Source organism: Cheilinus undulatus, linkage group 11 (genome assembly GCF_018320785.1).
Source record: "Cheilinus undulatus linkage group 11, ASM1832078v1, whole genome shotgun sequence".
NCBI classification, from domain to species: domain Eukaryota; kingdom Metazoa; phylum Chordata; class Actinopteri; order Labriformes; family Labridae; genus Cheilinus; species Cheilinus undulatus.
This window is the reverse complement of record NC_054875.1, coordinates 5,269,163-5,291,313: the sequence shown is the minus strand read 5'-3', so window position 1 is coordinate 5,291,313 and position 22,151 is coordinate 5,269,163. Positions and strand designations below refer to the sequence as shown.

Genomic DNA, 22,151 nt, shown 5'->3' with positions numbered 1-22,151 from the left:
GTGTTTTTTCTTATCTCTTTCGCTCTGAGCATCTTTCCAGTGTTTGCATGATAAATATATGTTGACCAAACATAAACTCACTGCTGTTCTTTGTTCTTCTTTTAACAAAGAAATGTCATCAAGTTCTGATAAAGCTGGCACTTTAGCAGCATCCACGCTAATCTCTTCCGCCATATTTGATATATATATATATTGATATATATATATATATATATATATATGATATAAGATATATGATATATGATATAAGATATATGATATATGATCAGCAGGGTTTGTTTGTAAGTTAGTTTGTTAGCAACATAACTCAAAAAGTCATGGACGGATTTTCATGAAATTTTCAGGAAATGTCAGAATTGGCATAAGGAAGAACTGATTGGATTTTGGGACTGATCCGGATCACCGTCTGGATCCAGGAATTTTTTAAAGGATTCTTTACTGTTGGGAGATAGGGCTAATGGCGGAGGTCTGCGCTCTCCAAGTGCTTTTCTGGTTATTTTGTGAAACTTTTGATTTATTTCTGCACAATTTGGGCCCGATTTTGCCACTTTCCACTTTCCACTAATTTTTCCACATTTTAACCCATTTTCATCACTTTTTCTGACCAGTAATTGCCAATTCTAACACACTTCTGCCACTCTAAACCCATTTTTGTCAATTTTAAACTCTTTCCACCACTTTTTTTTCTGCCTCTTCTGTTGTTGCCTCTTTTGAGCCATTGTTGCCCCTATTTACCTCTTTATTACCACTTATTCCACCCATTTCAACCCATTTATGCAAGTTTTTGCCTATTTTTTCACCTCAGTTAGCCTATTTTTGCCAAATTCTCCAGTCATTTATGCCACTTTTGACCTATTTCTGCTACTGTTTAATCCCCTTTTAGCCCTTTTTAGGCCCATTTTTGCCACTTTAATCAATTTTGACCTCTTTTTTTTGGGGGGGGGGGCTAATTTTTCTCCCCCACTTTTATCTAATTTTTGCTGATTCTATTAAATTTCTACTACTTTTAAAGTTCCATTTCACCACCTTTTCCACCAACTGGTTTTTTATTTTTGGTTTTTGAGATAAAGTATTTACATTTTTAAGATGGTTATACGGCACAAATGAATGAAAACAGATATGTGTTGATATGATAAGTGTGGCTTTTATTCATGTTAAATTTAATATATGGATATCACAGATCCAGTTAATGCAGTTTAGCTGGGTCCCAGAAAGCTCTCTCCTTTATCTCCCTTTATGAGCGGCCTTGTCTGCACATGACTATTCTTAATCATGACTGTTCAACCACCTGGCCCCCGGTCTGTGGCACCTTAATTTCGGGGGTCGATGGCTGAAAAGGTTGAGAACTCGTGCTCTATAGGTGTGCACATGCAGCAGAAGCTCTTAGCAGGTTAAAGCACCACTGCTGTGATTCTCCTTCAGCCAGCGATTGTGATAAGAACATATAGGGTAGCTGCACATCATAAATTGTACAGAATAGCCCTACACGGGACTGTTTTCCTAATCCTGCTCTGCCTGCCTCTGCTGGATTTCTCAACATTATCACCTGCTCCTGCAATGTGTGTCATCCACTCCTGCAGTGAGTTTTCTGACTGCTCATTCCTGCCTGCAGCAATGATATAACTGCCCGCTCCTGCAAGATTTGCATTGCACTTTTAATGCAAATTTGAAGCTAAGAATAAATATTGAAAATATAAAGGGAGAAACAGCAAAAAAGTCCAGTTTTTGGCTTGCTATGGGCCTGGTTATTGTAATAAATCTACATTTAACATGGTGCTTCCAAATAAATTTCCACTAAACGAACAGAAATACTGACTTCACTGCAAATACTGACTGCAAGGTGAGTTGAATCCAAGCAACCTGGGGCTGCAAAAAAAAGTCAAGAAAATGCATCCATGAGCAAGAAAACAAGTTTACTTGTTTCCTTCATGTAATCAGGCCCAGGTTGGACATAATCCTGCAAGATGTGTTTTATTGTTTGGGATCATCCTAGAAATTCTCTTCTAGAAAAATAATATGCATGCTCAAAAATAAACAAGCATTGAATGTATCTGGGGTTAATTACCTCTTAGTTCAAGTGCAGCATATGCACCTAAAATCAATCTCCTCCCACAAACCTTGGCACCCTCTCTGCTGGAGGATGCTGTCTCCATGCCAGAGAGATGTTTGTTTGCACCTGAAAATACAACCTTGAGCTTCACAGAGACCTTTTATAAAAGAAATAACAAGCACAGGAAAACATCTCATGAAGAGGAGATGTGATCATGCTCCTTGTTTTTTCCCCCGCTCTCCGTTCCCTTGTTTCCAGCGTGGGTTCGATGAGAAAAATCAACACATCCACATTGACAAATCTCAGCTCAGGACTGATAGGAGCTAGGAGGAGTGTTTTAATACGTGGGTGTGTGTTTGTATGTGTCCTTCACCCTGTGTTTATGTGTTTATTGTGAGGAGACCTTAGAACAGGAAGTGGGTTCTTTTTAGCCAAACAGACCATTGATCTGTGAGTGTGAGGGCGGGTCTTTTTTTAGTGTTTGTTCACGTGTTCATGTGTGGAGTTTTGGCTATCTGTTAGGAAGGGTGTGTGAGATACAATGCAATTTGATGCAATGCACTCAATATGTAATCATTTCATATAGAGAAATGCAGTCAATATGATTCAGCACAATATGAGACAGTGCCTTATGTTACAGTGAGATGTGGTACATCACAGTTCAGTTTAAATGCTATAATAAAAATGTAATACAATCATACTGTATCAGATTTTTTGTACCTTATCATATCAGCTGTATCTTCGTCTATCATCAGTGCTTTAAGGGGGCTGGTATGCACCTTTAGATTTTGCCCCTTAGCGTACCAGGACTTCTTCCAGCGTGTCAGTACTCCTGTCCTCTCCACAGCTTTTATGGAAGATTCATGATAGCATCTAGATCTGTGATCATCAACTGGCGGCCCAGGGGCCACATCAGACCCCCCCACATCTTCCCATCTGACCCCAAGAACCATGATCAAATTCAGAGCATGTGCAGAAGAAACTGTGCAGTGGTATTTTGGATGTTCAACTCTCTCTACAGCTATTAAACAACTCCAAAAACAACTGAAACAGTTTCACCAGGAATGACTTTATGATTCAGCCATTTTTCAGAGATCCGCCTTTAGCTGTTAGCAGCATTTATAATTCTTGTTAAACACGTATTTAGGCTTGTAGCGCCACATTATGTAATAACGCCACATTATGTAATAACCCTAACCATAGGACTTAGTGTGGGTTTCAAGGTATGTCCTACCCAGCTACCTTAGTGACTTATACCTAAACCTAACCAACCTTCAGGGCTCTAGACTAAACACCTAACCTTAACCCTAGGACTTAAGGTGGGCTCCAGGGTATACCCTACTACCTTGCCCTAACCCTAACCACTTAGTGGCTTAAAAAATGGGTCATTATTACATAATGAAATGAAAATTGATCACATTATTACATAATGTTGCATTATTACATAATGTGGTGCTACAAGGCTGAATCCCAATCCTCCCCTTAACCCTCAACCTTACCCTCAAGCTCAACCCCAAGTCTTAATCATCTCGTGACTTACAAATGGGACGCCCCTTAACAGCAGTTACGATTTCACACTGTAGAGGGCAGTAATGTGCCAAAACTGCATAGTCTGTCAATTCAGAGGAGGAAGAAGAACGAGAACGTGTTAATACTGAACCAAATAACGTATAAACGCAGGAACCACGGACAAAGTCACCGTATAACACGGCCATTAGCTAAGGCCAAACACCAGTTGTAACTTGAGGCTTGTCCACGACGGCACATTACTGGCTTACGATCATAAAAATAAAAGTAAATGTTACGCTACAAAAAGGCAAAGAATCCATAAATAACATTAAACTAAGATATTGGAGTGGTTTTCGTCACTTTTAGCTCTTTATTAACAAAGACATTTACATGTGCAAGCTTGATTTCTTTCCCACATTCGCCGCCATCTTTCTTTGAGTGATAACCCTCAATACAAAGGGAGCTCCACGAACATCTCAAAGTTGAGGGAGATAAAGCCCTCAAACTCGCCCCTCAACTCAACTCTCGGGAGAATTGGGACAGTCCTCGCACTTCACGGAAATGTGCATTTTGAGACTGAGGGTTAAGATTGAGGGTTACTGGAAGAATTGGGATTCAGCCTTATCCCTCCATTCCTAATAAAAAAACTCAAATTTTCTGTGAAAATTTTCGGGTTTTTCACTCAACCCCTTACAGCAGGGGTGTCAAAGTCAAGGCCCTGGGGCAAAATCCGGCCCGTGGAATGAATATATCCGGCCCGCAAGATCATATGATATTTGTATTCTGACTGGCCCACCAGTATGAGGTCTGCAGATTTCCTCCAGTATAATAATGTAAACTTTAACTTGATTATTTTAAATATCCTTGTTTAACCATAAAAAACTTAAAAAAGTAAAGAGTAAGAATGATTTCCTAAAAAGTCAAGAATGTGGGAAAAGAAATGTGTTTTATTTCATATTTTCAATTTTGCATCTCAAGATAATGACTCAAACTTATGATTTTGACTTTTTATTTCATACTTTGACCTTTTCAACTCACAATTTGGACTTTATATGTCACATTTTTATCTTTTAGATTCCCAATTTAAAATTTTAAGTCATATGTTGTCCTTTGCAAATTCTTACTTTGGCTTTTTAATCCCTTATTTTGACATTTTAAATTAATAGTTTTTACTTTTTATATCATATGTTGACCTTTTACACTCCAAATTTTAAATTTAAGTAATATTTTTAACTTTTTAAGTCATCATTTTTAATTCTAGCTCATATTTTGACATTTTCAACTCCTAATTTTGGCTTTTTAATACCATATTTTGACCTATCAGACTCACAATTTAAAATTTTAAGTAATAGTTTGACTTTTAAACTCATGTTTTCAAATTTGATCTCATATTTTGATCTTTCAAACTTATGATTTCAACTTTGTCCTCAAATATTTGCTCTTTTAAAACAATTTTTCTATTTTTAATATCTTGTTCTGATCTTTTGAACTACTAAATTGGAATTTTATCTCAGATTTGAGCCTTTAAACTTATCATTTTTACTTTTTTGAATTTCCAAATGATTTATCATCAGTGCTGTTTTTTTTTTTTTTGTTTCATATTTTGTAACTGGTGAAACTGAGGTTGACAGTTATGGTTAAATGTTGACCCTGTTAGGCCCTCAGGTTAGACTTAAATCCAGAATCCAGCCCCTGCTGTGATTGAGTTTGACACCCCTGCCTTACAGCATATTAGCATCAAACCCACTGATGTTGTAGTATTCGAGAACGGTCTTGGTCTTGAGACCGGTCTCAAGACCACATTTTGAATGTCTTGGCCTTGTCTTGTATTTTTACTCGGTCTTGTCTCGGTCTGGCCAGGCTCAGGATTTTCCATCAAGACCAGTCGAGACCAGCACTGAGCTGCTTTTCTTGGACTTAATTAATGTGATAATAAAGAGAAGCAATAGCTAAAACAACAATTAGCTACACCTGCAAAAACTCAGACATCGTATTTCTAAGAAAGCTTAAAAAAAATCACGCTTTCCCATGCTTGGAGAGTGTAAAACCACATGATTTTGATTGGAAATACTTCTCTCTGAAGACTACCTTATCATAAAAATAGGTTATTTGCTCCTCTACTATCAGAGTTTAGACTAAACGTGAAGCCTATTTACTGTTTTGGTGCACACAAACCTCAAACTTCTAAAATCCAACCTGTCCAAGCTCGTAAAACCCCCATTAGATGCAGGTGGGTTCCTGCTGCTCCCAGCATCTCCGAGGCTGACCAGTTAGCTCGGCTCGGTTCCAGGATTTCTCAGATGAAAACAAACTACAGGTGTTTCATTCCAGCTGTATAGTGCTTTCATTTCTCCCTGGTAAATGGCGGTTTCATATTTGGTGTGTTTACTTTAATGAATATTCTGAGTATCCAGAAAATTAATACTAACCTGAATGTAACTGGCTCAGTATTATAAAACAGTTAGATATGACTTTACTCACCATAATGCTGCTGAAATAACAGCATTGTGATGACGTTCTGAAAAGTCTGACTCCCTCCTTTGTCTGGACTGTCAGCAGCACAACAAGCAAGCATGCTTTCAAATGTTTGTTTTCTGAATGGAGTTTTTTCCCAACATTTCTAAATAACTCCAGGAAACCAAAGAAAAGACAGAGAGTTGTAGAAAACAAACTCTGCCTGGTTTTGATAGTGCAATGTTGAACACATTTCCAGGTTTAGATGAAATAATTGAATTTATGCAAGTATGAGAAGTCAAACAAATATAAGCTCTTCCTCTGGAGAACTTTCTAAATGTTCCCGCTCTAACTTTATTTTCTGATGCCGCACCTTGAGGCATAAACAAATTAGCTGACTGGATGCTCACTAATCCTGCACACGCTGAATGCACCCTGCTGTTAAACATTTTATAAAAATATATAAATCTCTAATCTGGCAAAGAAAGGAGTCATGAAACTAATGTGCTTTCATCGACTCCTAGTGGGTGAAAAACAAATGCTTTTAGTTTAAGGTCAGGAGCGTGTGCCCTTGGTCAGACTTACTTTGCCACTTTGTTGATAACAGGAGCAAAGTTTGTGGGTCCGTACAGCTGCACCGTCCTCAGACTCTGGAAATAAGCCTCCAGAACTCCCTCGATGCCCACACAGTTTGCATTCTCGTCATCACCACCCTGCAACAGAAGCACACAAATATGCAGTACGTCCTACATGACCTTTAAAAGAATGATGAATATGGGTGTACATTATCTGGTTGACAGGACTTTCTATGAGCTTACAGCTCTGCAGAAGACTGCACTGATCAAACATGATAATCCATAGTTAATGCAAGAAGAGCATGGAAACTGTGCTTCATGAAGACGGTGTTGAAATCAAAGGAGAAGCTGCCTTAGGCACAAAATACTTTTTTTTCAAGATGTATTTTAGTCTTTTTGGTAGCAGTGTCATGAGACACTGTGATGCTTCCATCCAACTTCAATTGGTCCATTCCTCCATCAATTGTCTATCAATCCATCCATCCGTCCATCCATCCATCCATCCATCCATCCATCCAATGATCAAGTCATCCATCCATCCATCCATCCATCCATCCATCCAATGATCAAGTCATCCATCCATCCATCCATCCATCCATCCATCCAATAATCAATTCATCCATCCATCCATCCATCCATCCAATAATCAATTCATCCATCCATCCATCCATCCATCCATCCATCAATCCAACCATCCGTCCATTCCTCCATCCATCCATCCATCCTAGTGTCAATCCATCCATCCATCCATCCATCCATCCATCAATCTGTCCATTCATCCATCCATGTGTCAATCCATCCATCTATCCATTCATCCATCCATCCATCCATCCATCCATCCATCCATCCATCCATCCATCCATCCATCCATCCATCCATCCATTCGTCTGTCTGTCAATCCATCTATCCATCCATCCATCCATCCACCCATCCATCCATCCATCCATCCATCCATTCGTCTGTCTGTCCATCCATCTATCCATCCATCCATCCATCCACCCATCCATCCATCCATCCATCCATCCATTCGTCTGTCTGTCCATCCATCTATCCACCCATCCATCCATCCATCCATCCATCCATCCATCCATCCATCCATTCGTCTGTCTGTCAATCCATCTATCCATCCATCCATCCATTCACCCATCCATCCATCCATCCATCCGTCCGTCCATCCATCCATCCATCCATCCATTCACCCATCCATCCATCCGTCCGTCTGTCCATCCGTCCGTCCATCCATCCATCCATCCATCCATCCATCCATTCACCCATCCATCCATCCGTCCGTCTGTCCATCCATCCATCCATCAATCCATTCACCCATCCATCCATCTGTCCGTCCGTCCGTCCGTCTGTCCGTCCGTCCATCCATCCATCCATCCATCCATCCATCCTACTGTCCCCCATGCATCCAGATCATTAACATTTAAAGCCATAGACACAGAAACAGCTCGTTTTGAGCAGGGCTGAAACATTCATCCATCCGTCCATTGGTCCAATCATCCATCAAATAATTGAGTCATCTGTCCATCCATCCATCCATTCATCCATCCATCCGTCCATCCACCCATCCATGCATCCATCCGGCCATCCATCCATCCATCCATCCATCCATCCATCCATCCATCCATCCATGCATCCGTCCGGCCATCCATCCATCCGTCCGCTGGAGTGTTTTTTAGCAACACTTCATAGGCATGATTTGGGGATCTCTGAGACAAATATAAACTCATCTTAAAGGGGTAAAATATGTCCCTCTAATTGTTCCATACAATTAAAGGGACCAATACAATATTGTAGAATATTTTGCTACATCATTCATGGGTCACCTTTAATTTCTAACATTGTCTTTATTTTTCTTAAAAGTTTGGACGCAGTGTGACAAATGAGTAAAAACATGAATTTAAAGTTGACCTTAAAAATGCAAATATGCCATTCTGTTATATTGATGCATACTGACAATGGTTAAAACATTTCATAAAGAAGTGTTGAAAACGTCATTAGATTTATTTTTAAAAATTATCCATCTAACAAGGAACATTTAAGAAGTTGAAATTGTGGCTAACATACATGATTCACTTAAACCAAGAAGTAGCAGAGTTTATGTGAACTATGAGGCATTCTAAACCAGATTATGTGGGAGCGATTTCACTTGTCTGCACACATGAAGCTGGAGAATATGCATTTTTATTTTCTTTTTTCCTCATTCATTTGTTTGATTAGTAAACATGACCCTCATTAACATTCCTGCTTCTTTTCAGGTTAGTCAATTAAAGATTTGTCAGAATAACATGCAGACATTCGTGGTTTCACAACAGTGTTCCTCTAATGTTTGACTAAGCTGGAAATAAGTTTGTGAGCAGAATGTTTGCTGAACCTGTGCAGTACAACAAGACGACTGAGAGCATCTCCATGTGTCACACATTCTGTGGTATTCTTCTATCTAGGGTTTAACCCAGCATACATGATGTTTATGCTTGTTAACTTTGTGTTTTATTCATGTATTTCTATCAGTCACATGAAGATTTAAGCCTTATCCTGACAGCACAATGTGTCAAACTGGTTTATTCTAGTTAATGAGGAAGCATCAGTGATTATTTCTCCTTTTTCCTTTCAAGCAGAACAGATTAATTTGGATAACCCAGGGAGAGAGCTGGCTTCATTCCAGCTCAGCATCCAGCGGTTTCTGACGGGTTACCCTGATCCCTCAGGAGGACGCAAGGAGGAAGTGAAGGATGCTGGGAGCATCCTGCTGGTGGCCAGATGAGCCAACTTCTCGACTTGTGCGACCAGCTGCTGTCGCAGCGACTGCTTCTGGTTCAAACCACACCCCGGCTGCCGGTGGGCCGTGTGTGTGCGTGTGTGAATCAATGTTGGTGTGGGTGTGTGTCTTACCAGTGGGAAGGCGTGGGAGATTTTGCCATCAGGGGGCAGCTTAGCTCCAAAACCGTAGGCGGGGAAGAGCTTGTCACTGTCGTAGTCCTGGATAATCTCTCCCACTGCTTTCAGAGCCATGGCGTATGCATTCATCTGGTAGGGGCTCATATAGTGGAGGGAGGTGGGCTGGGAGGGGTTACCTACACAAAACACAACGAATGAATGAAAATTTGTCTTTGTAATTTTCTCTGTGGTGTTCACTTACAAAATGTGAAGAGGAATGAGTCATCAGAGAGGTTTTTCCAGAGCATAGCATTAATAATTGTAAAGGAGGCATGTGAACACAACTCTGACTCTCCCTTTGGGATGAGCAGCTCTTGACTCTCTCCTTCAGCATGAAACGAGCGCCCCGCTTTAAACGAGATGGCAGGAGGGGCTAATTCAATTAGCCACAATGGATTCCTGCTCCTAACACACACACATTCCTCTTAATCCCATCAAGCTTCCAACCGAGCCTCAGGTGTTCTCTCCTCAGGTCATAAAAATACCAAACACATTCACCACACCCTGCTCGCCTCGCACGGTCGGCTGCACTTTTCAACACGTCAACATAAGAGCCTGGTGTAGGAAAATACTCAAGAAAAAGCGTGTCAGCCTTTGCAGGCTCGAGTGTATCTGCCATGGAAAAGGGAGAAATCTGATGAACATGAGGAGAAAGGAGCCTTGAGAATGCTTACGGCATTGACTTTTATATTGAAATAAAATAGTCAGAAAAAAAAATGTAATCACAATCGACAGCCGAGTTTAGTTAATCTCTATTGATGGCATATTTTATCCCATATTTAAAATTCAGATTTTTTGTATTTCCAAACTTAATTTTAAGTGGATTTTGGCAATGTGGAAACAATTTTCTCACTCTTAAATATTCCACAGTCAACTGTCAGCAGATGCTGAGGTGCATAGTGCAGAGGTCACCAACTTTCTGCTCTGATGCTGTCAAAATCAAATGTTCATATTCCAAAAGAAAAAAAAAGTATGATTAGAAACATAATGTACGTTGGCGTGCGAGGACCAACCTAAAAGATAAAAATATAAGGACAATCTGTTGATCTCTGATCAAAAAGGTCAAAATTTGGGTTGGAAAAAATCTAATTTTTGAGATTATGAAGTCTTAAATTTGCAAGATTTCAGTGTTTCAAAAGTCAGGAATTTACAAGAAAGAAAAACATTTCAGGGTTAAAATAGCCTTAAATTTTGACATAAGAAACTCAAAATTTTCATTTTTTTAAAATCCTAACTTTACAGTCTAAAGTCAAAAATTTACAAGAAACCAAACTGAAAACAGTCGTCAGATTTTGACGTTTGGGCTTTATAATCTCATAAATTCTAATCCAGGGTTCAGGCAAGTCATAAAAATGTATTTTTTTCTCATAAATTAACTTTTTTAAACTTGAAAATGTTTAGCTTTTTTCTTGAAGTTAGCATTTCATCTTCCTAGAGTGGTCCTAAAACACAGTGGTCATAATGGAGGGTTTGGACATAGATTTATGGTCAAGAACAAGTCTATACTCCTGTTATGTTGGAATTTTGACAATGAAAACAATTAAAAATGATGTGTACTTTTTCCAAGTGGGTACACAGGGGGTTTAGCTTTCTTAGATGCGAGTGGAGAGTGGGGGGGTCACTAAGGAAAAGGTTGGGAACCACTGGGTTAAGATATGGCTAATGGCTGACAAGGCAAATAGCCAGTCATTTTAAGGATTTTAGGGAGGCCAATCAGATTTCAGGGGGCCCTGGCTACTACTGGTTCTAGAGATAATCTGATACCATTTTTCCCTTCCTGATACCGATTATCATTGATTACCAACACCAAGGTGACGGGTATCGGCCGATACCGAGTACCAGTCCGATACTGATGTGAACTTGCTGGAATGACTGACTATCAAATTATTTAAGACCTATATTTGACTCAGCTTCTATTTATTCTGTTTTTATGCTATATTTATGTTTGGATGTATGTTTGACTGCTGGCTGCAAAACAAATTAGCCTTCACAGGATAATAAAATAAACCTTGAAAAGAGTTATTTAATGTTAAAAATACATGGTTATTTAAAACACTTGGATGATTGGATTTGTAGGATTGATTAACAGAAAACAACTGCTGCTTTGCATTTATCCTAATAAGAGTCATTGGTGTTTCATCAAACAGTCTTTCTATCTATTCAAGGGAGTTGTCCATACGCTGAATGACTGTTTATGATACTAATGACTCAATCTATCATAGAAAAACACTCAGGCTTTGCAGTAGCAATGCCTCTTCACACGGGGGACAAAACAATGCAAACCACAAATATACCTTTAACACAAACACGTGGATATGAGTATTTCAGTGAGACTGGCTGATAGAAGTTTTATCCTGAGCGGTGGCCTGTGGGAACAAACTGTTTTTGTGTTTAATGAAGTGCAGAAATCAGAAGCTAGTCCAGCACTGCCCAGAGCTCAGAGATAAACCCACAGACTCTAAATCTGACTAATTAAGACTACATGTCTTGTTTGTTTAATCTCTAAACCAACGTCTCTATATGAACATCCTTAAAAACTCAAAGATCAGAGTATGAATAATGAAAGAGTTTATTCCCAAACTGTCTAATCTATTGATCAGTAGAGAAAACTCACTCATCAAACACTTCAAATGGGCTTTCTGCAGGATGTCAGTTTCAAGTGAAGGAGTTAAAGTACCTCAGGGTCTTGTTCACAAGTGAGGGTAGAAGGGACAGCGAGATGGGCAGGTGGATCGGTGCAGCATCTGCAGTATTGCAGATGTTGTACCGCACCGCTGTCATGAAGATGGAGCAGAGCCTGAAGGCAAAACTCTCAATTTACCGGTTGATCTTCGTCCTAACCTTCACCTGTGCTCATGAACTCTAGGGAATGACTCAAAGAATTGTGGTGGTTGATTCAAGCAATCAAAATGAGATTCCTCAGGAGGGTGGCTGGGCTCAGTCTTAGAGATAGGGTGAGGAGTACGGACATCTCGTAGAGATCCTGAAATAAAGCTGCTGCTCTGTCGCGTCAAAAGGAGCCAGTTGAGGTGGTTCAGGCATCTGAATAGCATGCCTCCTGGTTGCTAACCTTGCAAAGCAGATGGATACGCCAGTTTCCATGTTTCTCACTGGCAAATCCATCTTGCAAAGCTCCCGTCTGAACCGTTTGGGCCCGGTTAGAAAATGACAGGACCAATCAGCGACAAGGGGAAGTACTTTTGGATGCAGCGGAGTTGTGATGTAAGCAAGCAGCAACAAAAGGCCGGTGCAATTATGGTGGAAGAGATTAGGGTGGATGCTGCTAAAGCGGCAGTTTCATCAGAACTTGACGACGTTTCTTCATTGAAAGAAAACAAAGAACAGCAGTGAGTTGTTTTCTTTTCAAAAACGACAAAAGTCATGTACTGACATGTATACAGTCGCCATGGTTCGCGTTATTTCTCAATAGCTGTGGTCGTGGCTACTTCATGTGTTTTGTTGCTCTGATTGGCCCGTAAAGATGTGACAGACAGAACGTTCATCCAATCACACTCTGAGTTTTTTTCAAAGCCTTTGCCCTTTTCCTAAACGCTTAGTATTGCAGGTTTTCCAGATGGTGATGGATGATCAGCAGGACGAGATCACGGGAGAACTGCACGTTCACGCAGGCATAGATGTCAACAGTGGACTATTTTACCTTTTGTACAACTCGCTGGCGTTCCGTGGCGTGCACGCTGTATATGGAAATTGGGGGTTCGTTTTGCAGGGCTGCAAGGCTTTGTTCATTTCATGTGATTCTGAGCGTTCAGATTGAGAGATGAATGAACATCACAGCAAGTACAAAAGAAAACGTCCAGAGCAAAAGCATATGTCTGACTGACTCACCGTTGGATGCAGTGAAGTCTATCGCCACAGTGAAGTTCAGTTGTGTTCTGTTGGAAGAGGAGTTGGAGAAAATGAGAAAGACGGCACTCTTCAGTCTACTGTATGGTGTTAATAAGCTTCCACTGCTCTAATTAGTGTGGTGTGCATTTCCTCTCCACCATCTTGAAGGTCTAATTAGACAAACAAATGAAACCAGTAATGAAACGTGAACAAACTGAATAAATGAGCGACTTTCAAGCAAGATTAACTGATGCAAACTTCCGACAAAACTTTGCTTGTTCAGAGCTCATAGAAATTCAGTGTGAGGCTAAAAAAGAGCTTTTGGGACATTCAATCTTCAGATACGCGGACACACAAACACGACCACGCACACCCACATAGAGACAAACAGCCAAAATGGAGGCTGTTGACACTGACTCTGAGGGCAGCCTCATTAGTATTCCACTCACCCTCCTCGGATGAAATCCACAAAGGTGTACTCGGACTCCACTTTGAAGGACAGCAGAGTTACCTGGCAAACACAAACAGAGGAGGAGAGAGGAGGAAGGGAGCAGGGTCAGGGAGGAGGAAAAAGACGACAGGTAGGAGGCCAGACAGTGAGAGAGAAGCAGATGTAAGAGGTGGTGATGATACCTTTATAAATCCAATAAATATAAAAGAAAACAACACATCAGAAATGTCAGCAGAGGTGGGAGTACTCACAGTTCCTGAATTTACATATTTCTTCTTCTTGCCTTTCTTCTTTGGATTTAAAACCTGCCCATGATTGGGGAGAAATAAGTAAGAGGGCTCTCATAAAACCACTTCATACTCTGAAATGATGTTTAATAATGGACATGAATAATTCAACACATCCCTGATAGTAGCGGCTCTCCGTGAATTGAGACTGATATAATGTTTAACTGTGTGAATAAAGATGATAGAGAGGATCAAAATGGAATCAGAGAGGTTAAGAGATTAAACGATTTATTCATCCCTCCGTTAATCATCTATCGAATGTCATTAGCAATCTGATAATTAAACATCCCCCCTCTTTTTTAAAATAAACATGATTATGGAAGACTTTGATGAATTCTGGAAAAGGAATACTAACTGCTTTTTCCTGTAGAAAAGTTTTCAAAAGTTTAAATTAAATGTACTTATATGACATTGTAAGCACTTTACTTTCCTATATACTTCATTTCAGACCTGAAGGTCCATATCAGCATGAATAAACATAAGGAATACTTTCAATACACGAAAAGGATTAAATCACAGGTCACAAATTTTTAAATTGAAACAAAAAGAGACATATGTGCCAATATTTCCAATAACAAGATAAAAACCTTGCGTCATTGACTGTGGGCTGAGTAAATATGCAGCTATTTTGGTTGCAAAGCTACTTGAAAATGTGCAGAAAAATTTGCAAATGCATGAACAAATCCACAAATGTGTGTAAAGATCTGCAAACACATTTGAAGGCGTGCAAATTTGCAAAAAGATTTGCAAAGTCTGCTAACCTTGCAAAGCAGATGGATTCGCCAGTTTCCGTGTTTCTCACTCGTGGTGGGAGTATCGCGACTACAGTATCGATATATCGATATTAACAAAGTACTCTTTCGGTATCAATATCTATAAAATATGTTTCACCACTGCTTCTCCCCCGAGTGCCTCCCTGCCTCGCTCCTCAAGACTGTTTTGGCTTTAGTGCTCGTCCATGTCAGGTGAATTTGGAGACCACTCACACATGCCCTTCCTGCTTGCCCGTGTCATGTGACTTTGGGGACCAATCATAAATCATAAAAACAAATTTCAGCAACTCCACTTGCTTGCATATGAATTCATTTTGCAGTCTGTCTTTCTCACTCAATGTGGTCCCCAAGTAAATTTCAAAATTGTAAGAAAACATAAAAAATACTGAGACTACATGCCAATACCATGAAATGTATGAAGACCAAGTTGTAGAAACATGAAAAGATAGATATTTCAATGAAAATCTTTGATGACTTGTATTCCTTACATTTTTACTTGAAATTAGTGGCTATAGGTGGCTAAAATAGCCCTTCTATCTGAATTTTGAAAAAAGAAAAGAAATTGGGCCATTTTATGTTGTAGATATTTTAATTCTACATACAAGTTTGTGCTTTGATTATATTTTATTTATTTTATTTTTTAGCTGCTTACACAAACATTTTAATATAATTGAAGTTTCTACCTAATGAATTTCTGAATGACCTGCATATGCCTTTTTATTTGCATGAAATGTATACCTTTTGAAAGTCCAATATTTTATTCTTTCTTCAAAAGTACCGGTATCAGTATCAATAAAATTACATCAAAAAGCATCTGTATCATATCAAATTAAAAAACATAGGTATCACCCATCTCTATTTGTCACTGGTGAATCCATCTTGCAAAGCTCCCATCTGAACAGTCTGAGCCCGGTTAGAAAGTGGCAGGACCAATCAGCGATGAGGGGCTGTACTTGCGGGCATGGCGGAGTCATGATGTAAGCAAGCAGCCACAAAAGGCCGGTGCAATTATGGTGGAAGACATTAACGTGGATGCTGCTAAAGTGTAAGTTTAATCAGAACTTGACGTAATTTCTTTGTTAAAAGAAGAAAAGAACAGCATTGAGTTGTTTTCGTATACTGACATGTCTACAGCCACCATGGTTCACGTTATGCAGCTCTGTTTGGAGTTTACTCCGATGTCACGTGTTTCGTTGCTCTGATTGGCCCATATAGATGTGACCGAACGTTCATCCAATCACCCTCCAAGTTTTTTTTTCAAAGGCTCTGCCCTTTCCCAAGCGCTGTCTATGGGAGTTTTACCAGATGAATGTGTGAAACATCTTCAGCCAGGACAGGGAAGCATATTCATGTGTTAGAATGGCTCAGTCAAAGTCCAGACCTAAATCCTGTTGAGAATCTGTGGCCAGACTTGAAAATCGCAGTTCACAGATGCTCTCCATCAAATCTGACTGAGTTTGAGCTATTTTGCAGAGGAATGAGCCAAAATGTCAGTCTCTAGATGCGCAAAGTTGGTAGAGACATACCCAAAAGACCTGCAGCTGTAATTGCAGCAAAAGGTGGCTCTACAAAATATTGACTTCATGGGGATGAATACTTTTGCACACCACACTTCTCAGAGTTTTATGTGTAAAAAATGTGAAAGCCATGTGTAATTTTTCTTTCACTTAACATTTGTGTTATGTTGATCTATAACATGAAATCCCAATAAAATATATTTACGTTTGTGATTGCAATGTGGAGAAATGTGGAAAAGTTCAAGTGATATGAATACTTTTGCAAGCCACTGTACAAGGACAGCAGCTTTCTTCCCACGTCTTTCACACTATCATCCATGATTCTGAGGCCTTGTCCACACAGAGACAAAAAAGATATATTTCCGTTTCGTTTTGAAAAAGTTTTCCGTAAATACGGGGTCGTTTCAGGAAATATCCGTGTACGGAATCTCTAAAAACGACTGGAAACACTGTAGTATATATGCCAAGCCTGTACGTGGCGCTGTATTGCTTCCACGGAAATGCACTAAAAGAGAGAAGATGATCACAGAAAACTGCCCAAAATTTTCTTCTAGTTGCCCTTCTGGTTCGTCTCCACGGTGGATTTAAGAACATCTGGTGTATGCTGTACTCGCTGGTGGTAAAGGAGCATCAGATTTTGCTGTAAAAGCCAGAATAAGCTGAGTAGCTTCTGCAGCACGAACACAACCCCGTAATCCGCCATTGTTGTTTTGGTTCGATATGCGCATGCGTCTTAAGAGGGCTACGCTATGTGTGACATAATCATTTCAAGAAAGACATAGTTGGCTGTCCACACAGAGATGTGAGTTTACAGATTTGTTCACTCTGGGAAAAAAGTAGCGTCTACAGCCTCTCAAAACGCTGCTTCCGTGTGGATGAAAAGCAGATACAACAAAACCTTTTGTGTATACTCCTGAATTCGTCTCCTTGTGGACGTGGCCTGACTCTTCCTGCTCTCGTTCTCCATGAATAAAGCCATAAAACGCCCAAAAACAAATCTTAAAAAGAAGCTTTTTTCGGTCTGGAGTGGTGACACCAATTTGTCAACACTGAGGTTATCTGACACAATTTTAGCTCAGATTCAGAATGTTAACAGGAAGAGTTAAGACCCTTTCTTTCATGGTTTCGAAGATGTGACAGTGAGAAGAGAAAGGACAGAGAGTTTAGCGCTGTTTGGTCAAAGCAGGGAGCCATATTTTTATATTTTTTTGGCTCCTGAACACAGAGGGTGATCTACTTCACTAATCAGGGACATTTTATCCAAATAGAACACTCAAATATTACTGTTTACCCAAAAGTGACTAACGGCAGAAATGTCAAAGGTTTTTTCTAACATTACTTAAACATAACTTGTTTACAAGTCATAAAAAGGAGCTGTTGTTTGCCTGATCCCTCAGTTTCAGTGGCGTTTCTGCTTACAGCAGACTCATTTTTCTCTCTAGCTGCACACAGCTTTTAGCACCATGTATATGAATTAGATCCTCTTTGCAACGAGGCTGATTTGCATATAAAGAGGCCCAAATTGAACCAATAAACCACCCCCATGTCATGTCTCACCTCGTACACGTTGAACTGGTTCTGGCCCCGGGACAGCTCTCTGTAGCTGGTGGTGAACTCGCCGATGAAGTCATGACTGCAGACACACGACGCCCACACACAAGCATCGACACATGTTTTAAAATCCAGGATGAATGCTCATGTTTCTCTTCTCTCTGCTGCACACTGAGTTCTTCTGAGGCAATGTCAGACTCATTTTCAAAGAGTGCACATTTAATTTGAATAGTGAAAGAGATTATTTTACCTGCCATCTCGATCCCAGTCGTACACGTCTATCTTCACAGTCCTGAAACACACAAGGACATCTTATTTCTCAGATTGAAATTTCACCAGACCCTTCTCCGTCACTTCAATGAGAACTTGAGGTGCTTTTTAATTTATAAGAAAGAAACAATCTTTTCTCTCCATCACACCAGGAACAGAGCGAGTCCACATTCTCTGCTATATTAGAGTCTCTTATTGTGCAGCAGGTACAGGTGGATATTATGAACTCTGAATTACAAGCTCCATGCACGCTCAGACTCGTTACCAGATAGTCTACATCATTAAATCCACGACTGCAACAAGAGGATTTAAATTTCCAATGCAGTAAGATGAATTACTGGCTGATTTATTATACTGTACTTGTTGTTGTGCTGGGTTACATGAATCTTCATTTGGTTTAAATGTCACAGGTGGGCTTCTGCAGAGTCATTAGCATAGATAGTGGGGGATTTGCAACCGTGCTCCTCAGTGAAAACCAACCTGGATTACAGATTATTTTCTGTCTGTAATAAAAGATGATTTTTTTTCTGTCTTTTTCTGTCTGAGATGAGCAACAGTAAGCTTCAACACCTGCAGTTATTTGTCAAGAAAAACAATAGAAGTTTATGTCTTTCCCTCAGGGATGCTGGTGTGCATAGTCACATAAGGTTTTTTAAACAACTGTAGCTTCCATCGACAGTGTATGCGATGTTTGCTAATGAGCAGAGAACAGGGGAGAAGAGGGAGATTTGGAGTGATGTGTGTATTCTTCTGAACTGTAATGTTTGCAGGTATCCAAATAAATAATGCAAACTAACAGCCTGAGCAGAGTATCAGGCGAAAAGCTGTTAGCTGTAAGCTAGCCCTCAGCGTGCTTCATATACTCCATTCAAACGTCCCCAGGAACTTCACTTCTTCTGCAAAAACTTCTCAACTGGTTTTAATCCGGAGACAAACTTTTATCTCATATTGACATGTTGGTTCATGCAGAATTTTTATTATAATATTGTATCATGATGTCAGGCATGAGCTGAACAGAGTATCATATAAAAGCTCGTAGCACAAGTGGAGAGGAAGCAACACTTTTTAACAGTTTTACACCCTGATATATACTATATTGCCAAAAGTATTCGCTCACCTGCCTTGACTCGCATATGAATTTATGTGACATCCCATTCTTTATCCATAGGGTTTAATATGACATCCGTCCACCCTTTGCAGCTATAACAGCGTCAACTCTTCTGGGAAGGCTTTCCACAAGGTTTAGGAGTGTGTTTATGGGAATTTTTGACCATTTTTCCTGAAGCGCATTTATGAGGTCACACACAGATGTTGGACCAGAAGGCCCGGCTCTCAGTCTCCGCTCTAATTCATCCCAAAGGTGTTCTGTCGGGTTGAGGTCAGGACTCTGTGCAGGCCAGTCAAGTTGATCCACACCAAACTCTCTCATCCATGTATTTATGGACCTTGCTTTGTGCACTGGTGCACAGTCATGTAGGAACAGGAAGGAGCCATCCCCAAACTGTTCCCACAAACCAGAATCTCTTGGTATGCTGAAGCATTCAGAGTTCCTTCCACTGAAACTAAGGGGCCAAGCCCAGCTCTTGAAAAACAAGCCCACACCATAATCCCCCCTCCACCAAACTTTACACTTGGCACAATGCAGTCAGACAAGTACTGTTCTCCTGGCAACTGCCAAACCCAGACTCATCCATCAGATTGCTAGATGGAGAAGTGCGATTCGTCACTCCAGAGAACACGTCTCCACTGCTCTAGAGTCCAGTGGCGGCGTGCTTCACAACACTGCATCTGACGCTTTGCATTGCACTTGGTGATGTATGGCTTGGATGCAGCTGCTCGGCCATGGAAAACCATTCCCTGAAGCTCTCTCTGCACTGTTCTTGAGCTAATCTGAAGGCCACATGAAGTTTGGAGGTCTGTAGCGATTGAGTCTGCAGAAAGTTGGCGACCTACACTGCTGGCAGACATTGCTATTGGCTTCCAGTCCAGCTAAACCCGGCCTGCAACTACCGCCTTGTTCTCCTTAAATGATGCTAATGGGTAAGGGCTGTTATCAGACCTGCCACAATGATATCAGATTGGAGATTTCCAAAATGGATTTGACGGCAGACATGGATTCTAGCCAATAAATCTGTGGACATACAAATAACTGAAGTTCCTTCACTGTCCACTAGAGGCAGTATAAAGAAGCAGCAGAGGTCGCATACACACTCCATGTTAATAATCCAGTTTTTACAACACAAATAAACATGCTAGATCATGCCTTTATGGCCACACTTGATGGGGGTGCTGTTAGCGATTTTTTTTATCTATTTATGTTTTTAGTATAATTCCACCAATTTGGTTTAATCAAAGATATTAATTTATGCACTATTTTAAAGGTTTTTACAGGAGGCTTAGGACCCCCTCAGCCAGTCACAGTTTTAGAAATCCAAGCTGTGTCCAAGATGTTCATGGGGCTACGCTCTTAGCCGTCACTCAACCTCCAGACCTTTTAGATCAGTGGTTCTCAACCTTGGGGTCGGGACCCCCTTTGGGGTCGCGAGACACTAAGAGGGGGTCACCAGATGCCTTAAAAAAACTAAGAATATTTTTAAATTACACTGTTGCCACTTTTCACCAATTTGACCAAATTTGAATCCTTTTTTATGACTTTGTGACACCAATTTAGTCAATTTTAGTACATTTTTGCAACTTAAAACCTTTTTGTCCATTTTAAACCCTTTCCATTACGTTTTTCTGCCTGTTTTTAACACTTCTAAACCAATTCTTGCCACTTTATGCCCATTGTTGCCTCCATTATCCACTTTTTACACTCATTTTTCACCTATTCACCAGTTTATATCAGTTTTTCATCCCAGTCCACCTAATTTCCACCCATTTTTTTGCACTTAAAAGCCATTTCAGCCACTTTTTAAGCCTCCTTTACCACTTTTTGGACCCATTGTTGCTACTTTAATCCAATTTTTGCCACTCTTAATGCATTTATGTTCTATAAAAATCCAATTTCATCACCTTTTCCACTATTTTTAGCCATTATTAACCCATCTCAGCCATTTGAACCCATTTTAATTATGTTTTTATCATTTACTACACAAATGAATAAATAAAGATATTTGTTGCTTTGATAAAAGTGGTTATTATTCAGGTCAAATATAAAATATGGTTTTCACAATTTAACTTCACAGTGGACCATGGTTTTGCTGACTTCCATGGGCCCCCAGTTTGGCTGGGTCCCAGAAACCTCCCCCTTTATCCCCCCTTATGGACGGCCTTGTCTGCACACGACTATTCTTGATTGTGCATGGCTGTGTTCACCCACCTTCAGGAACAGTGGGGTCCCTGGTCTCTAGCACCATTATTTTGGGGGTCGCGGGCCAAAAAGGTTGAGGACCCCTGCTTTAGATCACCTGACACGGGTCTCCTGGCAGTCCATCACTCATGTTGTGAACTTAGCGGTGACCAAAGCCCCTCAACAGTGAAACAACCGCCTCCCTTCCATCGTGTCTCGCCCCTCTGTTGAAGTCTCTTCCTGTGAAAGCTGCCTATTGGCGTTTGAGTCCTCTGGGGTGTTTCTCTCTCATTTTTCTGTTGTTTTCTCTGCATTCGAATAATTGCTTTGGTTTTTTTATGTTTTGTCTCTTGTGTGCATTGTACACCACTATGGTCAGCTGCTGCAATTTTAACTGCTGTACACATAAATTTGACCTGACAAGCCTCAAGTTTGTAATAACCTGCTGCAATTGTTGGTCCCCAGACAGTGTAAGAAATACTTTTGAGTTTGAATACATCGTTGTAAAACTGCAGAAAGAAGCTGTTTGTGAATTGATTAAGCTTTTTTCTTAAAAGGGAAACAAGGCAACAAAAAAGTTATCTGCAGAGGTTTGAAATCAAAATGAGTGATAAGGAACTTTGAGCGAGCAGT

General features: G+C 40.2%; 1 protein-coding gene across 1 annotated transcript in view; it reads right to left on the bottom strand.

Annotated features, from left to right (window-relative positions):
• The window catches only part of LOC121517593 (copine-9-like), a 174,811-nt gene that overhangs the window by 25,931 nt on the left and 126,729 nt on the right, over positions 1 to 22,151 (bottom strand). The window contains exons 11-17 of the mRNA XM_041799485.1: positions 18,207 to 18,248; positions 17,963 to 18,038; positions 14,080 to 14,133; positions 13,827 to 13,888; positions 13,378 to 13,424; positions 9,487 to 9,668; positions 6,599 to 6,726 (exon numbers count right to left, since the gene is read on the bottom strand). Of these exons, the coding sequence (XP_041655419.1) occupies positions 6,599 to 6,726; positions 9,487 to 9,668; positions 13,378 to 13,424; positions 13,827 to 13,888; positions 14,080 to 14,133; positions 17,963 to 18,038; positions 18,207 to 18,248 (591 nt within the window). The remainder of the gene's footprint in view (positions 1 to 6,598; positions 6,727 to 9,486; positions 9,669 to 13,377; positions 13,425 to 13,826; positions 13,889 to 14,079; positions 14,134 to 17,962; positions 18,039 to 18,206; positions 18,249 to 22,151) is intronic.